Consider the following 18,292-nt stretch of genomic DNA (forward strand, 5'->3'; position numbering starts at 1 on the left):
TAATAACCTCTACCCATACTGACTCCCTCACAGAACTATCAACTTTAACTTCACTACAATATAGACCAACATCCACTGATTGTGAACACACTGCTATTTATTAAGTTGCTGCCCTCCCCCATCTGTTTCATGTTTGACAGACAGTATATGTACCCAATTTGCTGGAGTATGCAACATCACGCAATACATTTTTAATGTAGGGGGGCCTACTTCTCAATTTCAGTAGTTTATAAAGAAAAGTGTGTACAAAATGGAGCGAATACTGCCAGCCACAAATGACTCAAAAATTGCTGAACCAATTAGAAAACAGGGCAACAAACTTCTATGAGGAGGGGATATTGTCAATGATGACCTAGACCTCAAGCTACATCACACATACCTGTTAACATAACCATTAAAGCAGACTAACTTTCACTGGCTTTGTAAATGGTGCGTGCATGCACACACCTGGTTACCTACAAGCACATGTACTATTCCCCTATAAGAAAACAAGCCTACTGATGTAGGCAGAAAAGTTACTCACTAATTGGGATAATAAATTAATTTTAATAGTTTAAGTACAATATATGTAGCCCTACATAATATGCATCAAATCATTCATTGGAGACTTTTAGGTTATCCAATATAGATTATCTGAATTTACCTTATAGTTTAAGTTTTACAACAAAAAGCGTATTCAGTATGGAGTGAATATAGAAATTAGTCTACACTACAAATCAATACCACAACCTATATTACACATCCACATTTGTTGGCTTTGAAAACTCTCAAGTGAATTATATACCACCTCAACTTAGATTTTGGAACTGTGAGGGGGAGGGGGAATGTCAATATCACGTTTGCTCGGCATACACACTAATGTTATTTATCAGAAATACTTGTATTTTCAAAGTATGGACTGCTCCAGAAAAGAATCTAAAAATATGACAAAATTACATTGCATGGTATAATCATTATATTCATCAGCACAGAAGAGAGATTGGCATTTTATCTTATGTTGTCAGTGCTGTACAGGGAAAGGTATATACTTGTATTAGCTAGCCAGAAATACGGAAGCGTCCGATCCTGCCCGTCTGCTTTGACCCATAACGTCCCAAATATGGCGGAAACGACCATAAACCACGATTCCAATATGGCGCATATAAGTCGGTACGTACACATTATGAGGACGAAAATACACCAAAAAACAAACACACACACACTTTCCACAAAAAGCCTAATGACACTAACAGGACAAGTGCTGGAAACGGGGTGTTTTTACGTGGGGGCAAACTAAATATAAACAAATTTAGACACCCAGCCCCATACAAAAACACACAAAACTCCCCAAATACCACTAAACACAATATCATCTGGAATCGGACACTTCCCTTGACCCATATAGCTCAACAGCAGCTCCCGATCCCATAAATTAGGATCAAACACTTCCCTTGGCCTATATAGCTCAAAAACATCTCCCGATACCAATATCAACATACACAGCCACACACTGGGATCTAACACTTCCCTTGACCGGCGCACTGTTAATTTTATCCATCATATCCATTCCTGAACAAAAACAACAACCAATTAATTTTACTAAAATTACCACACAATGTACAGCAAACAACACTAAATTAACCTTCACACAAAATCGCTAATTCACTGAAACGAATTCCACTACAAACACAGCCGACACTCAAACAATTCTGGATAATGAGCAAAAGCAAACTGAGCCCATTACACCACACAAACTAAAACCCTGAGCATACCACCACAGAGCACAACAAACCACAACACGACGACATCTAAAAACACGCCACACTCACAAACCAAACTCCGCGCCGTCATGACATCACACACGACAACACCCTTATGTCACGGGTCAAAGCCGACATGTGGGGTTGGACGCTTCTGTCGACCCAGCTAGCCTTAGAATATACACGCTATTACATCTAAGTACATGCAGTCAAAAATACACAACAGGACACATGAACCTATCGATACCAGATGTCAGCTTCGTTCTGTAACACAATTATCGTGTGCGTGTGTGCAAACAAAAAAAGAGAAAACTGACACTTCTTTTGTATCTATTTCATCTTTCACAATGTAGGATGAGGCAACTGACTGATCTGTAGCGGTGCCTATGGAATGTAAGTTGGAACGTGACAGTTTGGTTGTTACTGGGTACAGAACATTTCAGTTAAACCAAAATGACCACTATCTGATGCAGTATCATTGGAGTGAGATTGATCAACTTCACCTTTCTACACAATTGTGCACAACACTTGTTTTAAGATGAGATTAATCAAGTATATTTTATGTAATATGTGCAAAGAGCTAGCAAACTAGAAATAACTCCTCCATATCTTAGGAAATTCTGAGACAATGGACAAAACATTATGTGAGGCAAGATTAATTTGAACAACTCACTCTAGACTTTTTATTTCTATTACGCTGAAGAAACATGATAAAAAAATGAGAAAAACTTAAGTGTTCCATGTTGCTGTACACCAGTAGTCTTTCAGAATGTATACTTTAACCAAAAACAACAATACATGGTACTGATAACGGAAATAAAATCTCCTTCGTAACTACTGCTAAGATATCAGTATTTTATCTCTTTCTTTCTTTTCATTCTAAACTCTTTCGTGGACTCCTTAATTCCATCTCATTTTCACTACCTTCATTTTCTTTTCATCCAGGGCATCATGTACTACACAACTGTGGTTCAGTCCCCCTTTCTCCTTCCCGAACATCCCAAAAATTATCAAGTATAAACAACATTTTCTTTACCTTGTCTATATCTGTTTCCTCAATTTACTGCACACCAGAGATCTTTTGTGATATTTCCTACCCAAAACTACTAAATATGGCTTATCGCTGTATGAAAGGGAGGCAGCAAGTTACCAATAACTGGTCCACAGGTCATTACAAACATTGCACACTATGTATCTTTTCTTGGCACTTTGTACCACATCAGTAAATCATGTGATTTTCCACTCTCATTGATGATGTCAATCTCATCATAGATCGACAATACTCAAAGGGATTCCAGAAAGCATACCTTCCATATCATCAAAATATTGTATCTGAACTTCATGAGACACTTGATAACACAATTTAAAAATAGTCCTTTGTTCAGAGTTGGTAAATAGTTTGACAACCTGTCTTCTTCACTCTCAGTCCATGCAATTTGTTGTATGATGTGCCATAAGCTACAGCGTGCTTCAGAGACAATTTCCTTAATGAATGTTATATATTTTGTCTTTCAGTGCTGCTTCAGTTTGGGATTCAGAGGAATTCTCTTACACTTGTTACCCCAAAACCTGCTTACATGTTCTTCCCATTAAAAAAAACTGGGGTATATTGTAGACAAAAACGAGGACTAAAAAAACATTTAAAGACAATGTTCCAATAATAACACACACACATACACAACTGAATCATTTTGCCCCCCCCCCCCCCGAGTGTGTGTGTGTGTGTGTGTGTGTGTGTGTGTGTGTGTGTGTGTGTGTGTGTGTGTGTAGGGAGCAATACAAAGCTCTACCGAAACCAAATAATCAATGGGGTACCCTTCATCTTGCACACAAGTTTCTCTACTACACCATAACCACTCAATAAATAGAAAATCCACAGTTCTTTGCAGTGTGAATGGTCAGAACTTAAAAGAGTAGCATGACAATAAGTAGCCTGCCATCAGAATTACCAAGCAAGCTAGATTTGTGTTTGCATCAATATCTGGTGTTACCTTCAAATATTTATTTATTTGTAAACAATGGTGTGCAAGTGCTCATGTACAGTTATGAAATCAACTCAGTGACTACTGAACAGCAGCACACCACATAATTCACACTATGATTATAATTATTCACAATTGATGATGGTAATGTGAGACAGTAAATTGTAGTACACATTACTGCCATGAAGAAATAATACCAGTTACTAAGAGGACACAAAAGAAAGGTCAGCACCTATGCAACTGCATGTTGGTAATTCAAAACCTAGGGAATTCCATTTCTACGACAAAGCAGTTTACGTTAAGTGCAACTAGCACCTGCCATTAGAAAATGCAATTAGCCTGTTATAGAGATTGATCATCTCTGCCACGCATAATTCAAAGTAGAATTGCATAAAAATGAAATCATCCCACCGATCTTTAAATTTAAATTGTTTACTGCACACACTCTCATTTTATATAAAGGCCAAAAATGGAATATATTTTATGTATTTGAAGCAGGAACTATCACCAAACAGCAAAGACACTCCTGACTGATCAAGCATATTTCAATTCACATCACAGCTTACATTTACTGTAAAAATCGGCGCATACTTCTTTCTGCACACAAGAAGACAACCAATGAGTTGACTTTTCCCCAGGAGAAACAATGTATAAACTTGCCATTCTAGTCTACACCTAGGAAAAAACTACCAGTTATACTCCGAGAGGTGAGGGTCAATCGGTTGTATGGAAACAAATAATTTGACATTGGACGTGAATGTAAACATAACAAAAACACAGTCATTATGCGTCTCGCCAATACTTTGTACCCAGTTTAAAATCACTTTACAGCTTGCAGTTTAAAGTATCTGGCACATTCTTCTGATAGCAGCACAATTCCTCGGTTAAAAATGTAAACAAGCAACAACACATAAAGCTTGATCAGCAGCGAATGTGGCATCCAGTAACTTGCAAGAGGGTGCTCTCTGATTAACAGGCTGAGTTATCTTGCGGCGCAGCAACAAATGATTTTCCACCGGTTTTCGCTAACTGCAAAATGCCTAAAAAGTTCGCAGGGCACATCAGCCGAAGGCTTACGCCCTAACGGTTTCCCATTAGCGCAAGCGTAAACAAAAACACTCACCCGTCCAGGCCATGGAGAAAACCCCTTCATTTTTGCCCTGGAATAAGATTCCACGTTATAAACACAGCACATATTTCAATTTTAAACACTAAATCATTCCTAATATCACTATGTTCGAACAATTTTCGCTCACCACACTAAGTCTCCCAGTTTGAACTCCTCCGCCATATTCCTACACGATCTCGACTGCGACTGATAGGAATTCTGGGAGCAGCGTCCTTTTCTTTACTTGTAGTGCAACACCGCCGAGAGATTTGAAGTTTTGGCGCTTCGCGTACTTAGTAGCGAAAAATCTTAAAGATACGAAGTAAGGGATGAAAAACAGTTACAAATTATTTTTCAAGAAGCGTTTGTTCTTCTATGTTGAAATACTGCAGGTTAATACAGCTAGCGCTCAAATCCAAACACAGCGCGGAAACGATTCTACGAGAAACTGAGGTCATGTATCGCGTAAGTATAGTTTGCTCTTCCTTCTGAACTGCTTTGACACGACACAAGGTCGATCAATTGATCGATTCTGAACGGTCGACCTTTTGTATCTCAGAATGTGACATCAATAAAATTATTTATTTCTTTATTTATTGGTGCTGAAAGAGTTACGGGTATTGTGTATTTTGAGAGAAGTGTTACAAAAAAGTGAAGAGTTAGACATTATTTCACGCTGAGAATTATCCTGATCTGTGTATGTATAAAATTCCTTCTATCACCGAGTCCAGTAAAATATTATTGATCAGATAGCAGGATGTTATCGACAACTTCTGTTATGTTGATTTGTGTAGTGTGGTACACTGGACAGAAACAATCTTCTTTTTCGTTTTAGGAATTAGGCTTTTAAACGTCGATTCACACTTAACGTAAAAAGGAACAAAAGGGAACGCGACATTCACCATAGCGGTAGACGAACATCCACACAACGTCACTTCACTTAGACCAGTATACAGTGATCTCTATATGAGAACACTGCCAGTATACCATCTGGGATACAAAATGCCGGAACAGAGTAACCGAAATAAAGATTTAGCAATGATAGTAAAGTCTATCAATGGCCAAAGTAAAATTCAAAATGCATTTTCTATTAATTTTCCATACTGCTGTGAAATAACATCCAATGTGAACAGACCTTTAGCTTTTTCCCTGTTCACAAGTTATTTTCATGACTGCTTAGGATTTCCCATGTCCATCCCCCCATATCGTTTCTAATCGAAAGATCGAGAGATACTGGACATAACAAAGCATCATGAACCGGAACAGAATAGAATATGCCATCTACCATGCAAAACATTAGAATTTTGAGATAACGTTTATTAATAAAGTAACCAAGAATACTGGTAGACTTTATTAACCGTCAAAGCACAATTCACAGCGAAAGATCTTTTGTGAAGGAATTCAGTAAGTAAAAATAACTAAGACCTCCTGGTACCTTCGGAATGTATTAGAAAACAGATCAATTAATGAAATTAAATACAAAATAGAGGCAAATCAAGAGGGCCCAAGGTTTAAAGTATCTCGTTGAAATAACAGAACCAATAGGGTTTGAAAAGGAAGCACAGAGAGTTTGATTACGGAAACTCAACAAATCATATGGGAGAATCCGTGAATTCTACATGAATAAGTACATTTCCACACATTCAAATGTACATCTACACCTATACTCTGCAAACTACTGTGAAGTGCATTGCAGAGGCTAAGTCTCACTGTATCATTTATAGTAGTTTTCTCCCTTTCAGTTCACATGTGGTTTGTCAGAAGAAGGTTTAAATTCCGCTGTAAGAGCTGTTATTTATGTAATGTTATCCTCACGATATGTAAGGGCTTGTAGTACGGCATATTCCTAGAGTCATCATGCGGAGCTGGTTCTTGACACTTTGATAGTAGACTTTGTTGGGACAGTTTGCATCTATCTTCAAGAGTCTGCCTGCTCAGTTTTTTCATCAGCTCTGTGAGAACACTGTAATCAAACCTCGAGCTGTCTATATAGGTGAAATTGTAGTTCTCGACAGAAAAGGGGATCTGGAAAACATTTTGAAGGAAGAAAAAAAAAAGAATATTCTGGACCCAGAAAATACTGAGTATAGATACACACTGAAAACCCGAAAAGTAGCAGAGAAATTATAAAATTTGGCAGCTGACATTAGAAGACAAAGACATATTCAAACAATCCACCAATGTAGCTAACACACAAACTTTTAAAGCAACATTAAAGAATATACCATGGATCCAACAAGTTAAAAAGGACTTAGAGAGAGGTCAGATCAATCAGTAAAGGTAGTAGACAGGAAGCTATTCGTTCAAAAGGTGTGCTGACAGATAACACAGTCAGAGAACAAGTTCTTTTAAATAAAGAAAGAGAACAAGAGCTGTATGGGAGGTCAGGACACCAAACCAAAACGCACTGCATCGTCCAATAGGACGTTTAGCAATTTAATAATAATAATAATAATAATAATAATAGGACCTTTAGGAATTTAATAATAATAATAATAATAATAATAATAATAATAATAATAATAATAATAATAAACCCCGTGGAGGTACAGGAAAAGAATAGGACTTCAGTATGTTCTGCCAGTCGTAAAAGGCGACGAAAAGAACAAACCACTAATAGGGCTAACCCCCCTTTTAGTGTGATTAGTTGGTTCAGTGGTTCAGGACAGAACTAATGAAGCCTCGGACAAGCGCTGTCATGGTTGGGGACTACGCCTGAACCCTATGCCCATCCACAACGGTAACGACACTGCTAGCCACACGGAAAATGATTTAAATCCAAATAGAGGTGTTTTGCAGGATATGCTTCCTGCAACTACTCTAGAAGGAAAACAAAGACAGAGGATGAGATGGTCAGATGAAGTTAACCGACACCTCATGTTCTGTTGTTACCAAGCAACAAACTAAGGAACCAACACAACTGGATACAGATCACAAGTATAGACAACATTTATTACCAGAGGCCCAGAATTAAAATTTTTAACAAAACAACGACTAGCTGATCAGATCCATGTAATAATAAAAAAACAGGATACCCCAGTCAGAATTACAAAACATCAAACAACAAGTACAACAAATACTGGAACAAAATAATGCGCAATCAGAAGAAGAAGAAAATACAGTAATGGACTCAAACATCCCAGAGCAAACAAACAAAGAACACCACACATCATTTAAACAATCAGAGGAAAACGAAATCTTAAGACAGCCACCAGAACAAGCAGAAATAGAACATGAAGTGACAAACATGTTAGATATAGAAGAAAAATTTCAGCTAACATATATAGAATACAAAGACACAAATACAGACATTAGACCATTCTTGCATAGACCACCAAATAACCCACAAGTTGAAGCAACAATAACAACTATCAACACAATCATACACAACAAAATAAATGAAAATACAACTATGGAAGAGTTACAACTACTGGTTTATGTAGGAGCACTCACTACACTAAATATACACACTAGGAAGAGATCAGAACAAACCAACACACAGAAGAAACCCACAAAACCAGCATGGCAACACAGGTACAGATCAGAATAGAAAAACTGAGAAAAGACATCAGACAGCTAACACAATTTATAAGAAATGAAACATCAAGCAAAAAACGAAAAAGGTTAGGTAAAATCTCACAACATGAAGCGATAGAGCAATTAGATGAAAAGAAGCAGAAATTACAAGCATTGGCCAAACGACTTAGAAGATACAAAAAAAGTGAAAATAGAAGGAAACAAAACCAAACATTCAACACAAACCAAAATAAATTTTATCAGACAATAGATAACACACACATTAAAATAGACAACCCACCAAACATAACCGACGTGGAACACTTCTGGAGCAACATATGGTCAAATCCGGTACAACATAACAGGCATGCACGGTGGATACAAGCAGAAACAGACACACACAAGATGATACCACAAATGCCTGAAGTGATAATTTTGCAATATGAAGTCACCCGAGCAATTAATTCTACGCACAATTGGAAAGCCCCTGGAAAAGATAAAATAGCAAATTACTGGCTAAAGAAGTTCACCTCAAGACATTCACATCTAACTAAATTATTTAACAGTTACATTGCAGACCCATACACATTCCCTGATACACTTACACATGGAATAACTTACCTGAAACCTAAAGATCAAGCAGACACAGCAAACCCAGCAAAATATCGCCCCATAACATGCCTACCAACAATATACAAAATATTAACTTCAGTCATTACACAGAAATTAATGACACATACAACACAGAACAAAATTATAAATGAAGAACAAAAAGTCTGTTGCAAAGGAGCACGAGGATGTAAAGAGCAACTGATAATAGATGCAGAGGTGACATATCAAGCTAAAACTAAACAAAGGTCACTACACTACGCATACATTGATTACCGAAAAGCTTTTGATAGTGTACTCCACTCATGGTTACTACAAATATTGGAAATATACAAAGTAGATCATAAACTGATACAGTTCCTAAACATAGTAATGAAAAATTGGAAAACCACACTTAATATCCAAACAAATTCAAATAATATTACATCGCAGCCAATACAGATTAAGCGTGGAATATACCAAGGAGACTCATCAAGTCCTTTCTGGTTCTGCCTTCCTCTGAACCCACTATCCAACATGCTAAATAATACAAATTATGGCTACAATATTACTGGAACATACCGACACAAAATCACACGTTTGCTATACATGGATGATCTAAAACTACTGGCAGCAACAAATCAACAACTGAACCAATTACTAAAGATAACAGAATTATTCAGCAATGATACAAATATGGTTTTTGGAACAGACAAATGTAAGAAAAATATCATAGTCAAGGGAAAACACACTAAACAAGAAGATTACATATTGGAAAACCACAGCGACTGCATAGAAGCGATGGAAAAAACAGATGCCTATAAATATCTAGGATACAGACAAAAAATAGGAATAGATAATACAACTATTGAAGAAGAACTAAAAGAAAAACATAGACAAAGACTAACAAAAATACTGAAAACAGAATTGACAGCAAGAAATAAGACAAAAGCTATAAGTACCTATGCTTTACCAATATTGACCTACTCATTTGGAGTAGTGAAATGGAGTAACACAGACTTAGAAGCACTCAATACACTTACACGATCACAATGCCACAAATATAGAATACATCACATACATTCAGCAACAGAAAGATTCACATTAAGCAGAAAGGAAGGAGGAAAGGGATTTATCGACATAAAAAACCTACATTATGGACAGGTAGACAATTTAAGAAAATTCTTTCTAGAACGAGCAGAAACTAGCAAAATACACAAAGCAATCACTCATATAAATACATCGGCTACATCATTGCAATTTCATAACCACTTCTACAACCCTTTAGATCACATAACATCAACAGATACGAAGAAAGTAAATTGGAAAAAGAAAACACTACATGGCAAGCACCAATATCGTCTAACACAGCCACACATCGATCAAGACGCATCCAACACATGGCTAAGAAAAGGCAATATATACAGTGAGACGGAAGGATTCATGATTGCAATACAGGATCAAACAATAAACACCAGATATTACAGCAAGCATATTATTAAAGATCCCAATACCACAACAGATATATGGAGACTTTGCAAACACCAAATAGAAACAGTAGATCACATCACAAGCGGATGTACAATAATAGCAAATACAGAATACACCAGAAGACATGAGAATGTAGCAAAAATAATACATCAACAACTTGCCATACAACATAAACTAATAAAACAACACGTTCCCACATACAAGTATACGCCGCAAAATGTACTGGAGAATGATGAATACAAATTATACTGGAACAGAAACATTGTAACAGATAAAACAACACCACATAACAAACCTGACATCATATTCACCAATAAAAAGAAGAAATTAACACAACTAATCGAAATATCCATACACAATACAACAAATATACAGAAGAAAACAGGAGAAAAAATTGAAAAATACATCCAACTGGCTGAGGAAGTCAAGGACATGTGGCATCAGGATAAAGTTGACATTATACCAATTATACTATCAACTACAGGAGTCATACCACACAATATCCACCAATACATCAACGCAATACAGCTACATCCAAACGTATATATAGAACAACAGAAATCCGTAATTATTGATACATGTTCAATTACCCGAAAGTTCCTAAATGCAATGTAACATACACCGTACAGTTAAAAGGAAGTCACGCTTGATCAAGGTCCACGCCACTTTCCATTTTTAACCAGACATAACGTCTGAGACAGGAAACATAATAATAATAAAAGATTAAGAATATAGCAAAGCACAAGATAAACTACTATAAAATGAATGAATATAGGCAGGACAGGTTAACATAGAATGTCAGCATATGACATCACATTTGTCCCACCAGCATTAAGATCAAAACTCTCTACCAGAAAATTCTTGATATTTACATTCCATTCTGTTCCATTCCGTTGGTGATGTGTGAGAATTTCGCTGTTTGAAACATACTGTTGAATGTTTTCAATGTTATATTGTGTGATGTGCAGCGAGAAGCATTCTTTATTTCTAAACCTTTGTATGTGGTCATATCAGTAATTGAAGTATTTATTTTATTTCTTCGCAGATTGTATAATAGTTATGGCCTTATTGTTTCATTTCTGGTATGTGACATATTGTTCCTCTTATGAATTTCATATTCGTGCTCTGTATTCAACTTAATGTTTTTTAGTTGGCACCCAGCTTTCCTTGCCATACAAAAGTAGTGGGATGACCATAAATTTATAGATCTTAATTCTCGTATTTTGCCAAGTTTTTTTTTGAATCGGTCATGCACAGCACCTGGAATTTATTCAAATATAAGCAGTATTGCTTCAAGATCAATATTAGGGTAATTTGATAAGTTAAAAATCCGTGTGATATGTATCTTTTGGAACAACTTAGTTTCATACTTGCTCTGAGTCACAGAATGTCGTTACCTATATTTTAGCTTTAGATATTTGAACATAATACACTCCTGGAAATTGAAATAAGAACACCATGAATTCATTGTCCCAGGAAGGGAAAACTTTATTGACACATTCCTGGGGTCAGATACATCACATGATCACACTGACAGAACCACAGGCACATAGACACAGGCAACAGAGCATGCACAATGTCGGCACTAGTACAGTGTATATCCACCTTTCGCAGCAATGCAGGCTGCTATTCTCCCATGGAGACGATCGTAGAGATGCTGGATGTAGTCCTGTGGAACGGCTTGCCATGCCATTTCCACCTGGCGCCTCAGTTGGACCAGCGTTCGTGCTGGACGTGCAGACCGCGTGAGACGACGCTTCATCCAGTCCCAAACATGCTCAATGGGGGACAGATCCGGAGATCTTGCTGGCCAGGGTAGTTGACTTACACCTTCTAGAGCACGTTGGGTGGCACGGGATACATGCGGACATGCATTGTCCTGTTGGAACAGCAAGTTCCCTTGTCGGTCTAGGAATGGTAGAACGATGGGTTCGATGACGGTTTGGATGTACCGTGCACTATTCAGTGACCCCTCGACGATCACCAGTGGTGTACGGCCAGTGTAGGAGATCGCTCCCCACACCATGATGCCGGGTGTTGGCCCTGTGTGCCTCGGTCGTATGCAGTCTTGATTGTGGCGCTCACCTGCATGGCGCCAAACACGCATACGACCATCATTGGCACCAAGGCAGAAGCGACTCTCATCGCTGAAGACGACACGTCTCCATTCGTCCCTCCATTCACGCCTGTCGCGACACCACTGGAGGTGGGCTGCACGATGTTGGGGCGTGGGCGGAAGACGGCCTAACGGTGTGCGGGACCGTAGCCCAGCTTCATGGAGACGGTTGCGAATGGTCCTCGCCGATACCCCAGGAGCAACAGTGTCCCTAATTTGCTGGGAAGTGGCGGTGCGGTCCCCTACGGCACTGCGTAGGATCCTACGGTCTTGGCGTGCATCCGTGTGTCGCTGCGGTCCGGTCCCAGGTCGACGGGCACGTGCACCTTCCGCCGACCACTGGCGACAACATCGATGTACTGTGGAGACCTCACGCCCCACGTGTTGAGCAATTCGGCGGTACGTCCACCCAGCCTCCCGCATGCCCACTATACGCCCTCGCTCAAAGTCCGTCAACTGCACATACGGTTCACGTCCACGCTGTCGCGGCATGCTACCAGTGTTAAAGACTGCGATGGAGCTCCGTATGCCACGGCAAACTGGCTGACACTGACGGCGGCGGTGCACAAATGCTGCGCAGCTAGCGCCATTCGACGGCCAACACCACGGTTCCTGGTGTGTCCGCTGTGCCGTGCGTGTGATCATTGCTTGTACAGCCCTCTCGCAGTGTCCGGAGCAAGTATGGTGGGTCTGACACACTGGTGTCAATGTGTTCTTTTTTCCATTTCCAGGAGTGTATTCCTTCTGTAAGGTAAATGAAGCGACGTTTACTTCAGTAACTTTTTTCTCATTGATTTATGTAATTCATTTGTAATTTCTTCTTCTACATTTAGAGCTACTGAACCATGTTTAGAATTTTTTAGCGATTTTACCAGTTATTTATAGATAGTACATATGTCTTCAACTCTCTGCCTTCCATTCTTAGTTGTTACTATTGAGATTAAATTGTATATACAGGATAAAAATGATAGTTCCTCATTCTTTGTTTGTAGAAAAAATAACTTTTATCGTCTACAGGTAGTGCTGTAAATGTATTTGCTAGTATTATTGTAAGAAAATAGCCATTATTTCTAACTAATGATTGGCTCTGGAAACAGCAATGTCTTGCATTGACAAATCACTATTTATGTTACTAACATATATAGTTACTGCTTTTAACTCTAACTTATGTGTGGAAGTATAGATTTTATAGTCATCTGACATAAATATGATCTGAACTGTTTGCTTAATGTATACACTTTCATGGATGTTGTCGATTTGAATTAGGCTGTATGGTGTTAAATCTTCTTTAGTGAAATAATCTTCAAAAGGTTTTTCAATCTCTTTCTCATACTAATTATTGTTAGATGTGGTTAGCAGATTAGGATTAGGTTCATCTACTTCTTGTTTCCAGTTATATCTTGTTAACTACACCCATATCTTCAACTGAATCATTAACAGTAACTAATTGGATAACAGGTAAACAGACTTAATTTTTCATTTCCTTAAGCAGAACTATTTCTGAAATATTCTGCATATGTTAATTCTTTGTAGATCTCAGTAGTGACTGTATCTATTGTATTTCAAATAAGTTACATTTATTACATTTAAAATTTCATAGATATCATTAAACCACCTTAAAACAACGAAACAAAACTATCAACTTGTACATTTATAAAAACTTTGTATTATCGATTTTTCATAATGCATATAACACATCTGATCCCAGTTATTTAGCTAAAACTACTGGAAAATTTTTGCTTCAAATGAATCTAGTAGAATTTTGAGGACAGGTCGTGAGTCATGCTTGGATAGCTCAGTTGACAGAACACTTGCCTGGGAAAGGCAAAGGTCCCAAGTTCGAGTCTCGGTCTGGCACATAGTTTTAATTTGCCAGGAAGTTTCAATACCAACATATGCCAAGTAATAGGATCATGTTGAAAGAAAAAATTGCAACTCAAACTGGTCATGTGATGAAATTTTCATTTTTCAGTGGAGAGTGCACTGATGTGAAGCTTCCTCACAGATTAAAATTGTGTGCCAGACCGAGACTCATACTTATAACCTCTGTCTTCTCAGATGAGTGTATCACACTTGCTTGCGAAATGGGAAGGTCCCAAGTTCGAGTCTCGATTGGGCATGCAGTCCTAATCTCCAAGAAATTTTTTTTATCATGATGTTCCTCAGCTCTGTCGACCTTAGCGAACTTCTACATTATCAGTGCAAGTGTGCTTTGTTCCATCTGTACTGGTGCATCTCTTAGATCATCCATTGGTGTGACATTAACAAAGTAAATTTCTGTTTCTGCACACACACTCAATGGAGATCTCTCAGGCAGCACTGGCTCGCCTCATCAGTCATCCTAATCAATGTCACTATTAACAATACTGCTTTCAGCACTCTTTACACCCTGTGGCATTTAGTTCACATTTTGTCCAACAACAATGTTAGTATCTTCAATGTCAACAGTTGAAAGCGATCTTACAGGACGTGTGCAACGAAAAACTTCAGCACTATTAAATTCCTCCTCCTTACCGCAAGAGACCGTCAAGAGGTTGAGACCACATGGTTGTATACCTCCAAGACTGTATGGCCTTCCAAAGATTCATAAAGAGGGTCTTCCTCTGCGTCAAATAGTGAGCAACATCGGAGTTCCTACATATGATTTAGCTAAACATCTCGCTTCCTTACTGAGACCTTTCGTAGGCAAGTGCTCACATCACATACGAAACTCTGCTGATTTTATCAATAGACTGGGGGCTCTTCATCTTAGGAGTGTAGACCTTCTAGTAAGTTTTGATGTGGTCTCACTTTTTACAAAAGTTCTTCTTGCAGATTCTTTGACACTGATTGGTAACATGTTTCCTGTTGATATCACTGCTTTGTTCAGGCACGCTCTTTCCTCAACTCATTTTATGTTTAATCAAGAATATTTTGAACAGACTGACGGTGTCGCCATGGGTAGCCCCCTGTCTCCTTTGGTGGCCAACCTTTTTATGGAGGATTTCGAAGAGAGAGCGCTTGAATCAGCTGCCCTGAAGCCAACAGTTTTTTGGCGGTATGTGGATGACACTTTCATAGTGTGGCCTCATGGAGAAGATAAATTAATGGAGTTTTTACAACACATCAACTCCATTCATAGCAACATCCGGTTCACCATGGAAATAGAGAAAGATGGTTGTTTGCCTTTCTTGGATGTCCTGGTTCGAAGGAAGAATGATGGTTCTCTAGGGCATTCAGTTTACCGTAAACCCACTCATACTGATTTGTACCTGCAAGCATCGAGTTGCCATCACCCATCGCAAACCATGAGTTTGCTTAGAACACTTGTTCATAGAGCTCATACTGTCTCAGATCTGAATAGCTTACCTCAAGAACTCGCCCATCTAAAGACAGTATTCAGCGAAAGTGGGTATTCCATCCGGCAGATTAACAGGGCACTAACAGTTAAAACTAAGAAGCAGGAAGTGAATAAAGAGGAGAACATGCCGGAACAATCTTTAGCTTTTCTTACTTTCGTTGGGAACACTTCTTTTAAAATAGCAAGAATCCTCCGAAATTTTCAGGTAAAAGTGGTTTTACGCCCAGCATCGAAGATTGCGGACCTTGTGGGATCAGTTAAGGACAATCTGTTACTACGAAAGGTCGGAATTTACAAGATACCGTGCCAATGTGGTATGGCTTACATAGGTCAAACCACACGCACCGTGGAAGAACGCTGCACTGAACATTAACGTTACACCCGCCTTTTGCAGCCAAGCAAGTCCGCTATTGCTGAGCACTGTATTTCTACTGGACATTCAATGGAGTATGAGAAAACAATGATTTTGTCCACAGCAATGTCTCTCTGGGACTCCATTATTAAAGAATCCGTAGAAATACGACTGGCGGAAAATCTGTTAAACCGTGACAGCGGCTACCAGCTGTACAGTGCATGAAATCCCATCATCTCCACGATTTGCTCAAATCGAACACGACAGAGTGCGTCGACGGCCATGGCAAACAGCAACGCAGAGGGCGACTGAGTTCCGCTATTCCACCAGCGAGGCCGCTGCCGGCGGGCAGTGTGGTTCAACTATCAAGTTTTCGACGCATGCGCAGAATAGTTACAGTGCGCTATGTATTGCGGAACGGAGGACGTTTTCGCCAGTCTGCGACGGCTCACCTGAAGATGACTGGCTGGTGCCCAGTTGAAATATTGTGCGAAGTATTGAACGACGACTGGCTGCAACCCCGAAATTTGTTTGAACAGCTGAAAGCTCATCTTGAACATTTTCCATATTTGATATACTTATTGACTTCGAAGTCGTTATTTTCATACTGTCTACCCAATCGATTCTGTTCTATGTAACAGTCATGCCCATCACCTTGTGACCTACAAAAGGGGTAACATAATTTTTTAACAAAAACAAGATAGACACTTTCATCCCTTAAAAAAGTCACTACAAATAATCTCCCACAAGTATACACACAAAACCAAAAATACACAATAATGCACAACACACCACATAAGCTCAACACATAGTAAACAATTAAAAGCTGCCAAAGCAAAATCTGTGATTGGACAAAATCAGAATTTTGTTACTCCTGGAAAGAAGATTATTAATTACACAACCTATATATCTGCCTGTTTATTGGAAAATTTCAGCGAGAATTCGAAAGATTCTAGTCAGGGGTAACCAAATAAAAGGGGGGGAAGTTTGTGTCAGCAGATGAAAAGTAGTTGTAACTCACTTACTCACTCTGTTCAAACACCTGTGACAAACTATCATTCTTACTGTTCTTAAGCGACATTAATTAGGATCATATTTAATAAATACACATGATCCCAGCCTTCAATACCTGTTTGTATGACAGTGTCTGCAGTGCATAATACGAAGTAGCAGACATGAAGTCAGAATATGAGGCTACAGACGAAAGCACATGCTTAGAGAAAAAGGCTTACTGCTAACTGATATTCTTGTCTCACAACCAAAACTGTTAGTAGTAAGTGGTCACAAACCCTGTGAAATGGGACAGAATCTTGTGTGGCATTGGAATTCCAAAACAGTTTTATTTATTTTAAGTTGTTCTTTTATTACAACGATTTTGTAATCAATAACCAAACTGAAACATACAAATAATATAAATTATTAAAAAAGCAAAGGGACATGGGATCAGTCAAACTGTCACCACTTGTGACAATTCATCTACATTGTCCTTTAATACAAAAGAATTTACACACACTAATTTGCCTAGGCACTTACATTTGGGAATAGCATTGCACGGTGTGAGAAATGTTGCAGGATTCAAGAAACAGTGAAAGGTTGGATGCATAAGAATCCAGCAGACATTTGTTCATCTACACAATGAGGAGAAAGCAACATTTTTCGTCACAACTAGTAACGACATGTCTGTAATGAAGCCAGCAGAGAAATAGTGACTTCATTTCATGCACGTGCACAAGTTCACAAAAATACATTAAATTAAACTTTGATCAAACTGGACAAAACTGTCCAAGCGCGTCTGTGTTCATCCGACATGAAAAGCTACATACTATTCACTTAACAAACTCGTTCTAGCATTCATTAGCAAGATGGGAATAAGTGCACTCTCCCCACATGGATTCACACAAAGAGGGGGAAGTCGCAGCAACAAAAACAACGAGTCTAGCTTGCAACAAATATTTATTTACTCTGGTAACCAGTTTCTTTCAAACATGACCATCTTCAGATCACTAACTCCAAAATTTACAAAACTGGCCAAGTATAAGCTAGTCACCTTACAAACTAAC

The 18,292-nt window shown here is 38.6% G+C and overlaps 1 protein-coding gene across 1 annotated transcript in view; it reads right to left on the reverse strand.

The window, feature by feature from the left end:
• LOC126095144 (putative oxidoreductase GLYR1 homolog) overlaps positions 1-5,290 on the reverse strand; it is a 259,436-nt gene extending 254,146 nt beyond the window's left edge. Inside the window, exons 1-2 of the mRNA XM_049909863.1 lie at positions 4,978-5,290; positions 4,845-4,881 (exon numbers count right to left, since the gene is read on the reverse strand). Coding sequence (XP_049765820.1) covers positions 4,845-4,881; positions 4,978-5,012 — 72 coding nt within the window. The 5' untranslated portion in view covers positions 5,013-5,290. The remainder of the gene's footprint in view (positions 1-4,844; positions 4,882-4,977) is intronic.
• Between the last annotated feature and the right edge of the window lie 13,002 nt (positions 5,291-18,292).

Source organism: Schistocerca cancellata, chromosome 8 (genome assembly GCF_023864275.1).
Source record: "Schistocerca cancellata isolate TAMUIC-IGC-003103 chromosome 8, iqSchCanc2.1, whole genome shotgun sequence".
Classification (NCBI taxonomy): domain Eukaryota; kingdom Metazoa; phylum Arthropoda; class Insecta; order Orthoptera; family Acrididae; genus Schistocerca; species Schistocerca cancellata.